Source organism: Lactuca sativa, chromosome 5 (assembly GCF_002870075.4).
Source record: "Lactuca sativa cultivar Salinas chromosome 5, Lsat_Salinas_v11, whole genome shotgun sequence".
Taxonomy (NCBI): Eukaryota; Viridiplantae; Streptophyta; class Magnoliopsida; order Asterales; family Asteraceae; genus Lactuca; species Lactuca sativa.
The window spans coordinates 181,867,147-181,879,333 of record NC_056627.2 but is presented as its reverse complement, the minus strand read 5'-3'; the positions used below and the strand labels follow the sequence as shown (position 1 = coordinate 181,879,333).

The 12,187-nt window shown below is 37.4% G+C and overlaps 1 protein-coding gene and 1 pseudogene across 1 annotated transcript; one reads left to right on the top strand and one right to left on the bottom strand.

Annotated features, from left to right (window-relative positions):
- The first annotated feature begins 566 nt into the window (after positions 1–566).
- LOC111897633 (uncharacterized) lies at positions 567–2,050 on the top strand (annotated as a pseudogene).
- A 1,274-nt stretch (positions 2,051–3,324) lies between these two features.
- Positions 3,325–5,342, bottom strand: LOC111897612 (uncharacterized). The gene is made up of 5 exons (XM_023893571.3): positions 5,039–5,342; positions 4,537–4,913; positions 4,393–4,443; positions 4,183–4,264; positions 3,325–3,607 (listed from the first exon to the last, which is right to left on the bottom strand). Exons 2-5 carry the CDS (start codon positions 4,863–4,865, stop codon positions 3,455–3,457), a joined length of 615 nt encoding a protein of 204 aa, XP_023749339.1. The 5' UTR covers positions 4,866–4,913; positions 5,039–5,342; the 3' UTR covers positions 3,325–3,454.
- Between the last annotated feature and the right edge of the window lie 6,845 nt (positions 5,343–12,187).

Genomic DNA, 12,187 nt, shown 5'->3' with positions numbered 1-12,187 from the left:
GGAAGACTAACTTTAATATCTATTATTTATAACATGCAAACACAATTTTGAAAAAGTATTCATCAACAGTTGCTACGATCTTCACTGGCTTTACATCTGCAGCTTTATTTGGTTACACTCACACTATAAATGTTATATTTTCATCTCAATGCATCAGGTATATGGATTCAACAGTTTTTGTCCACTAATAATTACATTACATATAGCTTGTAATTGTCCTATTATTATACATCCAAAATACATGTAAATAAGAAGCAAGACAATGATTTGATTTTTTTTTTCAGCTTTCAAAACTTCATCAGTTAATGGTACATGCAGCAGAAGCACTGGAAATTGAAGCTCCTGATTTATATAGCCATATACACTAGCCCTTAATGGTGTACGGATAGCAGTTGCAAATATTTTTTTTTACCCTTGGAGCCTACACGGTACCTGGTATGTTACCTATTATTATTCTTTATAACCTTTTAATGTAAATCTCACAAAATCCTGAGTTTCATTTAATTATGTGTTATCTTAAATGGGGAATCTAAAAAGTAATGACAAGTATTATATGCATCTTTGCAATGGCTGGTGTGAAAGAGCTGAGAAAAATTGCCCCTTTGAGAAGGTAATTGGCGTTTTTGACTTTTTTTTATTACCCTCTGACTTTGACTTTATTGTAGTTCTTTCATAATACAAACAGATTTTGAATGCAGATGGAATCTAGTAGAAATAGATGCAGAATTGTCGAAATTGACCATGGAGACAAAAAGTGTCTTGTCACCTATTTATCCTTCAAATACATACATGGTACATTGATCTGTTAATTGCACATTTTCTTTTTAAATTTTAATGTTATTATAAGGTTTCATGAAAGTCTTTTAACTTATTTTTGGTGTTACAGGACCTTAATATTGGGATTGCCTTTTGGTTGGCAGCTGGTGGTGATGGGTGTGTGAGTGAAGAAATAATGGAGATAATAATTTAAAGGTTAAATACAAGTCTGATTCCAGGATCCTATTGGTTGGTTCTGGTGCAGATGAGCAGTGTGGTGGCTATGGGCGCCATAGAACTAAGTTCAGAGAAAGCAGGTTACTTCTTATTAATCAGTATTATCTCATACTGTAAAAGAAGCAAGATAAAATAGTGAAGTAAGTTTTGATGATTATTTGTTGATATGTTTAGTTGGGGTGGTCTAAATAAGGAAATGAAGTTAGATATGCAGAGAATATGGAAGAGAAACCTAGGTAGAGATGATAGATGCATCGCTGATAATGGCAAAGAGGTACCACTTGCTTCTTTGTTAAGTCGTTCAGTTCTTTATGTGTTAAGTCCAGAAAGAAACACATTACATTACACATTTAGTTGGATTGAATTTGAATGGACATGTGTGGTTTGGTCACTTCAGGCTAGGTTTCCTTTTCTGGATGAAAATGTAATAAGGATACTGCTTGATATTCCACTATGGGAGATTGCAGACCTTGGCCAACCAAGTGGAGTTGGTGATAAGATCTTGAGAGAGGTATAATAAGTGTTTACTTTTGTTTTTCCCATTTAATTAGATTTTATGGAATCTATTATGTGTGTATTTTCATTTAAAAATGCAAATATGGAGTCTATATATGTTATATTTTCATTAAACCATTAACTAACTTGTTTGTTTGTTTTGTTTCTTGAAGGTTGCAAGAATGCTTCATTTGAATACAACAACTGTTCTACCTAAAAGAGCTATTCAGGTAGGTTGTGTTTGACAGATTAGCTGAAAAGCTAGCTTATAAGCTGCTTCAGTGGTCTCACAAAATACACACTTTGATGATAAAGATATTGTGTTTACTTTATAGTTTGGGACGAGAATTGCACGAGAATTGAACCGCAAGAATTATGGAAGTAATCGTGCTGCAAATCAAGCTTCAGCTGGAAGAGCATGCATTCAACCCATCTGATGTTTGTGGTTCTTTAATATTATTAAACATGATATAATAGGGCCATAGAGTTGAATGCATTATGCATTTTGGAGGTTTGAACACATCAACAACTTTAGGGGAGAGTGGAAGCTTAGCTTCATTACAGAAAGGTAAGTTTGTCTATTCCAGTTTTATCCTTGCTAAACTGCCATGTGTACATGTGCACATTTTGATTACTTCATTTTCTCTGATATTGGTTCAGATCTTGGTCAATTTTCTGCAATATATGAATCCTGTTTCCCAGTTATTAAAAAAGAGTGGAAACATCCTTGCTTACTGGTCCAACTGTATGTATCTCACGTGAAGCTTCTGTTAGAACTATTAATCTTAGGGATTTCAAGTTTTTCATATTTCTTGTATCTAATTCGTTTGTAAATTTCGTTACAACTTTTATTGATTTGTTTTATCTTTCCATGAAATGATTATTTGTATGATATATATTCAATTTTATGTAATGGATTGTATTTTCGTATATGATATTTTATTTATTATGAGACATTAAATGCAAATTTAATTTGAAAATTAGTAAATCTATAAATAATATTTTTTTTAAACATATAAAATTACGATACGCAAAAATGTGTGTCATCTTCATTTATGACATGACCTTTCTTGACAGTGACTTCCTTGATATGCATTGCGTGTCATTAACACGCGCGTCGTAAGGTTACGACACGCGAATGCGTGTTGTCTTCCTTTATGACATGGCCTTTCTTGATACGCATTGCGTGTCGTAAACGCGCGTCGTAATTGCGCGTCGTAAATGCGCGTCGTCTCTCTTTATGACAGGGCCTTCCTTGACGCGCATTTGCGCGTCGTCTGAGCCTTTTACGACGCGCAAAGAGCGTCGTAAAAGGCTGTTTTTCTAGTAGTGAAGGAGAAGGGTCTGCGTGATCGCGCAACATCCCCTTGATTTGTATTCCTCATTGTTATTTGGATTTACTATGATGTTGAGAATATTTATATTGTGGATGGTTTTGGAACATTTGGTTGTATCTTTTTGGGTGTTTTAAAAATGAAATTTTAACGATATTTTTGGCTCGTTACAACCAAATTGCAATTGGAATGAAAGTATGTTTGTATTTATCTGACTTTGTCCTTTCTAGCTGTGGAAGCTATTTTATAAAAAATAATACTTAAAAAATAACAGAATTTTTATTTTTATCATTCTACACAACAATTCAGATGTTTCAACTAAAAAACATTTTAAAATTCAGACTTTTAGAAATTCAGACCTTTTATAAATTCATATCTAAAAAATTTAGAATTCGACAATGAGCGCTAACTCCGATGTAAGTTATTTTCAAAGCTCATTACTAGTTGGTTACTCAAAAACAATGTAACCATTATTAGTTTTAAAAGTCTAATAATCACTATGGAACCAGCTAATTAATTCATTCGATCAACAATAACCAAGAAATTGTAAAAGTCAAATCGGTTAAATGGTATAAATAAGGAACAAACATTTGTCGGATTTTATTATAAATGCATAGTTTTGTCTATTCTCTTCAAGCATAAGTCAGCTTCACACAGAAGTTCTCGGCAGAACTTCCTATCTTGGTTATTTTCCTCTTTGAATCAACAATAGCCATCCACTGCTTCACCACATCAAGTAGCTTCATTTCCGGGGCAAGAAGTTTCCCATTCAAGAAGATATCAACCTGTTCAGATTATTAAAATATAAGTCATTACAGAAAATATTTTTGTGATACAAAAACATGAAAAAGAAGAACAAATACATATCTATGAGACTATGACGTCCTTGTTCTATTAGTAAAGTCTATATTTGTTGAATCTCCATGGAAAAAGAACAAATAACGGATAGCTGAACTCTAACGAAAACTGAAGTTTTTTAGGCATACAAAAATCAAGTTATTGTATGTAGTTAAGAGTTGCATGGTTCAATGTTTATGCAAAAACACATAAGAAACGCAGAACATACCCTCTAACAGTTTCATGTTTTTTAGTTATTAGATTTACATGGGGACAATTTCCTTCTGCCTATGAAATATTGTTCATTATAGCAATTTGTGCATGATGCATTGAAAGCTGCATATTTCAATGCACTTTGTCCCCTCAGCACTTCAAAAGGAGTTTACATTTACTAAATTGTATATGTTTAAAAACCTATAACTAAAATCCACTCGGTGGAGATCATGAGAAAAGAACGATACTTCTTTGATGAACGGAACCAAAGTTATATGCAATTAATTGAATCAGAAAAATTACAAGATACCTCCTGTTGGCGAACATGCTTAAGTTGCAACGCGATATACTTCATGAGAATAGACACATCTGGATTACAGTTCCCCTCCATGCTAGAATAATTTGTTTTTAATCAGTACACGCAAGTTACAATGACCAATGTCAAAAATTTATTTCCTAATGAACTGGTGAATTATATGAACATTAAACAACATTATACTGAAAAGGCCGATGTACTTACATTATCTGTAAGTATGGTTCCACTAGAAGTTGCAGAGTGTTCTTTCTGTTCCTACGGAATCACAGATAAGAAAATAAAAAAGATAAGATGGTGAAGATACTATTAGCTATATGATTAAATTTAAAAGGGATCTTTATAGCTCACTGATCACAGGAAGGAGTTAAACTGAACCAAGCAGAATGCTTCTTTTTTGCTGGATTCAGATGCATTCCAGCATCAACCACATCTTGTGGACAGATCCTGTTCCATGAAGAAGGTTCAAGTACAACAATATTTTTCTGCTTATTTCTCCTCTTTCGTTTTTTGATTCCTGTCCTCACATCCGTAGATGATTGATCTTTAGATTTGGAAATCATGGCATTTTCATGGACTTGAGGTGCGGGTCTTGGTGGGGAGGCGATAGTAACCCCCTTACTATGGTATCTCAATGGCAACTCCCGCATATCGGTCCCTTTAGCTGGTAAATCAATCATTTTCTCCTTCCTCTTGTTGCTGGTTACAGCCTGCTTGGACCGCTGAAACTGCCATATACATATTTAAGCCAACAAAAAGAATTTTGGATTAGGTCTACAGGTCTAGACTTTACCAATCTGAATGCCAAAAATGACTTATGATTATACAATCAGATATATCAATGACAATTTACCTTCTTTCCTTGATTATCCGGTGAGTTTAATTTGATCTTCCAGAAGAATCTCCAACTTATAATTGCTATTTATTTGTTCCTCTTCTTTGGCGCTTGGGTGTAAACATACGGAGAGCCGGCGATAAAAATAGCAATCATCAACGACAGAAGGTAAAACGTTCTATAATCGACAAGACGATGGAGAGCTGCAGAGATGGAACATAGAAATAAAAATCGGATAGCAGCGTTTCAGCAGACAGTCAGGTGCGTGATCTGACGGCGGCAGAAGATATGTTTGGCACGCCTAGGGTAAATGACCAGAAATCTTATATATATCGCTTGTAGTCTTGACTCTTGAGAGAAGCAGCCTGTTATCTTTTGGGCACTCATTTTCTATTGATATTGTCCAAACCCATAATAATCTTGGGGTCGTGGGCATTGCTTAGGAATAGAACGCAGGAAAGAAACATTAATTTGCAGCCCAATAAACCTACAACCTTTCACACGTCCAGGGACATGTTTTTTTTTTCACCGGATTGACATGCATAACTCCAGGCCCAACCTTTCCTTTCTCCAATATGCAGACAAAGATATCTTCATGGGGCTATGCTGGTCCAAGGATAATCCAGGAAAGTAGAAACAGCATAAGGATTTTAACTTGTTTCCATCTCTAGTGGCATCTTAAGTTTAAATACCTTCAGAAGAATCTGGATGAACATACACAACGAATGATGTATGGTCGTTTATAAAACCACCTATCATTACCATGTGTTATAAATTATGGATGATTGGAATTTATCGACTTTAAGTAAGTGGTGGCAGTGAAAGCTACATCAAAAATGATAAAAGAAAGTATTACATGTGATTATGATTTTTATCTTGAAAATGGTGTTCAAGTAAGACTACCTAGTTATCCATGGGTATCTCGTATGGGTAGAGGTCCGCTCATGATCTGGTGGTACTGATATAAAGTAGATGGGTTAGCAACACTACATAGTACATAGTGATCCAAAAATGCAAGCTAAAACGTGTGATTATCTAGTGACCCAAGGTAAGTTCACCCAAAAGTATGGTGGGGACAAGCCCAAATGTATAGTTATAAATTGTTATTCTACACATGTTTCTTTAACAATATGATGATCGTATTATTGTTACGTATATGATGACTTTATGATGTAGAAAAGTTTGCAGCTTATGGTTGCTTGTATATTTCACTATTACATGTGTGTGTACTAGTAGCAAAGGCAAGGACTTTCCTTATACACTATATGACATATGTGGATCTAGAAAGTATTTTCTTTTATGGGTGTTCTATGTATTAATATTGTGGTGTTACATTATTGTATCACCCAAGGATTCATGATTGAAAGAAACCGCTATCTTTCAATTTCTTAAAATTTGACCATAAATGGGGCACCAATAATTTAATGTGTATATATAAAAAATTATGTCTAGATGAATAGCCGCTACTATAACCATAATAAGTATCAAAATTCTGAAACCTACACTGCATTTATGTTTGTGATAGATACTTGAAATTGTTTTGTCATGATTTCATGAAAAAATTCCATCTTAGAAATGCATACGCTATTTTTAAGACCAAACTTTGAATAACGAAGAACATGATAAAGCACAAATGGTTAAATCATCCATAAGTCATAATTTAGAGATTTAAATTTCTTCTAGCAAGACTATCTAAACTTAGTTAATGTATGGTTTGCAACATTTGAACAACGGTGAACTTTTAGTACCAAGCGATCTAACACAATATATTTTCCAAAGCTTATGACAAGAATTATTTGAAATATAATAAGAATTATAACCATAAAAATGGAGTGGAAATTATACTTTCTAAAAAAGCAACGATACACAAAAGACGCCATTTGGAAACTAGAATCCTTGGATTGTCATGGATTCATACAAAAGAAAATTATTTACCATATTCATTGTAAAGCTAATCAAGGAAGATGTAGGAAACCGATGAGTGGGATGGAATTATAACCTTGATCGTGGCCCTAATCGATGAATTCAAGTGTGTGTTTATGTAACAGTCCCATAATAGGTTTCAATTCTTCATAATGCTGTATGACATATATTTATTCTTCCTAGGAAAATAGAATTCATGCATTATTAGAGTTGTGAAATGATTCTACAGTAAAAGAAAAGATGTTATATGCCTTGAAAATAATAAATGAATGTTCCAATGAGATAAATCTTTCTAACTTCAATGTATCAAGGTAATCAACAAATTAATAGGTACAATACGTCATTTCTACCACAATGATTGTAACCATATAAGATATTTTAGTTATGAGCAACGTGAATAGTTTTATATTTTTGTGCATCCCTAAATTATGACTCAAATTGAAAAAACTTGCCCATTGACAGCATTGCATCACACACCATACACCTCGACATCCCTTAGCATCTCTTTAGATTCGAACTTGGGTCTCTATGACATGTAACTTAAAATGTCATACTATATCTTACTAGGTGACCTATTAACGAGTGGTTTAACATACTTGGTTTGTAACAATTTATGTATCATTTCAATGAATTGTTTGATCTAGAGGTTATACTTAGTCATGAAGATATTCTCTCCATCTATATAACACGCTGAAAATGTCTATTGATATAAACTAGAGTAAGTATTCTATTTTTTAATAAGTTAATTATTTAGGGATTATTCATTTTATTTATTCGAGGCACTAGATTAAATTGTTTTTGTTACTAATCTTGTTTGTTATAATTTTGAAAAATCATTGCTCTAAATTTGTTAGTTCTCATGCACTATTTCATGAGAAATTTTAAATTTAAGCCTTATAATTTCCAGGCACATAAAAGTTGGTGCCCTAAAAGTGGTAAAATATAATGTTATATTTGGTTAGTAATTAAGTAGTTCCGGGTTACAAATGAACTCACATGACATATTAATAAAAATTCTATACTAATTTTATAAATTTATATATTTTAAAAAGTAATTAAAGATCATGGTGATTCCTAATCAAACATGGATGGACCAAAAATTCATAGTATAGACTAACACTAAAACAAAATACTTCTATTTGTTCTTGAAATAATAATAATAATAATAATAATAATAATAATAATAATAATAATAATAATAATAATAATAAAGAACCATAAAAGATTTGATTAAAATGGTTATGAATATACCTCACTATAAAGTTATTCGCAAGCTTATTCAACTCATTATACAACAATTAATGTCTTAAAATATTATGTTAAGTATTAGTTATTTTGTAACACCCCAAAGTTAGGAAAGCCAAGAAAAGAAAGAAAACCTCAAGTTTAGGGGAGACTCGGCGAGTCCATGGAGGGACTCGGCGAGTCCAAGCGGGATACGGGTTGAGGTGTAAGCGACCGACTCGGCGAGTCGGCCAAAGAGACTCGACGAGTTGGGTCTGATCGAGGAAAACCCTAAATCCGGGACTTGGAGCCTATTTAAGCGTCTCATTCTCTTTCCTAGGGTTCCTTTACTGCCTCTCTACCCCAGAACACCAAACCCTAGCCGCCATATCCGTTTTTGAGCTAGATCTTGCCTTGAAGAGTGCACTAAAGCTTGGAGGAGGAAGAAAGACCTTGGAGGTGCAAGAAGGGATTGTAGATCTGGGATTGAGGAGTCATTTCAGACCAATTGGAGGTAATAAGTTGTTGCTTGGACTCCCTTTGCACCTAGATCTATTCTTATGTGTGAGTTTGGACATTTTTGGCATGATAGGTAACCATTTCGAGTTAGAGGTCCAGATCTGAGGTTGCTACCTCAGATCCATGCTTGTTTTGGTCTAGAATTCCCTAAAGTATCAGCCCTTGGTATGTTGAAGAAGTATGTTTGCCATAAACCCTAGTTGAATGTGTTTTGAGCCTAGATCTCTTAATCTACACGTAAAGTTTGCCACTTTACGTGGGGATAGGCCTTAGAAGTATGGATCTATGAGTTGGAAGCTCTGTTTGGCTCGAAAAGCCACTGCATGGATTGAGGACTGAATAGACTCGGCGAGTCCTTCGAGTGGACTCGGCGAGTAGTTTGTAGATGAGGAGGAACTCGACGAGTGGGATGAACAGCTCATCGAGTCGGATGAAGTTAAGCATGAACTCGGCGAGTTGGAAGAACAACTCGGCGAGTCTGTTGAAGGTTGTCTTGGACTCGGCGAGTCTGTTCTTGAACTCGGCGAGTCTGTTCTTGAACTCGGCGAGTCAGATCGCGAAACCCTAAACCCTTCGAGTTGGGATTCGAATCAGTGAGTCGGGTGGTGACTCAGCGAGTTGGACAGGACAGGACTTGGAGCTAGTTGGACTCGGCGAGTCATAGACTGACTCGGCGAGTCGAGTCGCAAATAAGAAAGACCCTGAGCGTATGAACTCGGCGAGTCAGTAGGTAGACTCGGCGAGTAGGGTTGACCAGGATTTTGACCTTGACCAGAGTTGACCTAGTGAGCTTTGGAGGTCAGTTGGACTAAGTGTTATATTGGCTTTTGAAGCTCAAAGAGCTAGTGGAGCAGCAGTTCGGAGTCAGAGGTCAAGTAGCAGTCAAAAGGATTAGCAGCATCAGTTCAGCAGTCTCAGGTGAGTTTCCTTCCAGTAGGAACGGGTCTAAGGCCATAATGCCGACCCGTTCAGTTAGCAGTAGCTTCAGGACTTCGGTCCGATGCAGTAGTAGTATGTTTGATGCCTTCGTGGATCAGACTGGATTTATGTGTTATGTGTTATGTGTTATGTGTTCCGGGAAACAGCCCGATGTAGTATGCAGTATATGTGAGGATGCTAGTTGTTATGTTATACTATGTTGTGTTCAGTCAGTTAGCTTCGGACTTCGGTCCGATGGAGGGGACAAGGTCCCAGTCAGTTAGCTTCGGACTTCGGTCCGATGGAGGGGACAAGGTCCCAGTCAGTTCGCTTCGGACTTCGGTCCGATGGAGGGGGCAAGGACCCAGTATGTGCTTTATATGTTATTGCATGGTATGTGGTAGATTGGGGAGCTCACTAAGCTTCGTGCTTACGGTTTTCAGTTTTGGTTTCAGGTACTCAGTTTTTCAAAGGAGGAGCTCGGGAAGGTTGCAGTGCACACACCATAGACAGTTAGCCTGGGAATGTTTGACTCTGATAATGATATTATGTTTTGAACCAATACCCGAGAAATTATGTTATGACTTGTGATACAGTTTTATAAATATGTTTTTAGTAATGTTTTTAAAGAAATTTTTGGGTCGTATTTTTGGGTCGTTTCAAGTTGGTATCAGAGCCTTGGTTTGAGGGATTTGGACATGCTCTCGAGCGTGTCTGGACTCAAACTGAGGGATTGGTATAAAGGTTTTCAAAAATGAAAAGACGGTTTTGTAAAAAGAGAGTTTTGAGAAAGAAAACGGTTTTAGAAAAGTAAAAAGAATTCAGAAAGAAAGAACTTTGAAAAGAGAAAAGGGTTTGGTGCATGCAATCAGCCGAGCTTAAGTAAGTTCTCCCAATTTACCCATACAATTTATGTTATGATTATCAGTATCGGCTTCAGTTTCAGTTCAGTTTCAGTTTCAGTTTCAGCTTCAGTAGAACAGCATGCTAGAATAGGACTAAGGATCTAGGATGATGCCTTATGTGCCTGCTTTATGTGTTTCAGCTTGATAAGAATTGCATGCTAGTATTAAGTAGACAGTAGTAGGATAGCCTGTGTAGGTTATGCCTCATAGTATGAGCTTAGCATTGTATGCTAGTGCGGTTTTTCGTTATGAGGATAGATTTGCTTGAGTATGTTTCCTTTATCCGAATGCTGCTTGCTTTGTGCTTTGTGGGACTCTGAGTGATGGGAGTTAGCCATTAGGTGAATACGTCACATCACATGTGATCAGGGTTGAATAATCTCAGAGTGCTGGATTTGACCCTACTGCGCAGCTCTCGTTTGAGTCCAACCGTTGTAGGGACGAGACTTTTACTCGAAGGATTATCCGAGCCTCATTACATGTGATGGTATTCAGGGGGTGGCTAATTGGCATTACAAGGAGGCCTTTAGCAGCTGAGGACTGGTTTGAGTAGAGTCAGAGGTTCCCTAGGGCAAGCCTAGGAAGGTTGTAGCAGAGATCAGTAGCAGTAGAGTGACTTGGTGGAGTCGAGGCAGTTCTTGAGGAAAGTACGGATAGATGTGGAAGGTAGTAGGGGCCCATACTACTGAAAGCAGAGGATCCGTACTCGATTCAAGAGGGGCCGAGGCAAAACCATGGAACTAGTAGAGTGTGTGGGAGATTCCACAGCAGTAGTGTGTAAATTGATCAGAATTGTTGTATTTTCAGCATGGTGTCATTGCACGAGATACCAGTTAGCAGTTCAGGTGTCGAGGAGGGGTCTGGCTCGGGCTTCAGAGCCGGGCAGCTTGATGATCAGATGAGGGATTTCATTTCCGCATAGATTATGCGCAACATCATTGATCAGACTCCAGTGATTTTCGGTTCAGTTAGAGAGGCCATTGTGGAGCTCATGGACAGTCATCTTGAGGCCTTTAAGGCCAGGTTAGTTTCAGGACAGATTGGGGCTCGTCTAGGTCCCGAATCTTATGGAGTTCAGGGATCCATCAGGGAGGGAGATCCCATTTCTAGTTCCTGCCATCAGGGGGCAGGGGTGAGTGGGGCATTCTGTCTCCAAGAGAGACCATTGCATGATTGGATAGTTGAGGAAGTATTGCGAGCCATTCGCGAGGATCTGCCCGACATGGTCGTGAGGATCACTGATAGATTGATAGCGAGGCTTCAGGATCAGACATCTGTTGTTCAGTCAGCAGGCGTTGCCGTTGGGGTAACGTAGGAGCGAGAGCCGGGCAGGGAGTCGGAAAGGAAGAGGAAAATGGATGAGACTCAGGTAGCCACAGGTTCAGGTAAGAGGCCCAAGGGTTCAGATTTGAGGACGAGGAACTATCAGAGCCGCAGTCGATGCGGGAAGTGCGGAAGGACGCACATGGGTGTGTGTAGGCGTAGAAGTGGTGGCGATGCTGGATGTTTCAAGTGCGGCCAGATCGGTCATTTTAGCAGAGAATGTGTTGTTACCATCACCCAGGGACTTGATCCGTTATGTTTCCATTGCAGTCATAGGGGCCACAAGAAGGCCCACTGTCCGAGTTTGTATCCAGCAAGGCAGGTGCCAGCTCTTGCCCTTGGGACTTCAAGTACG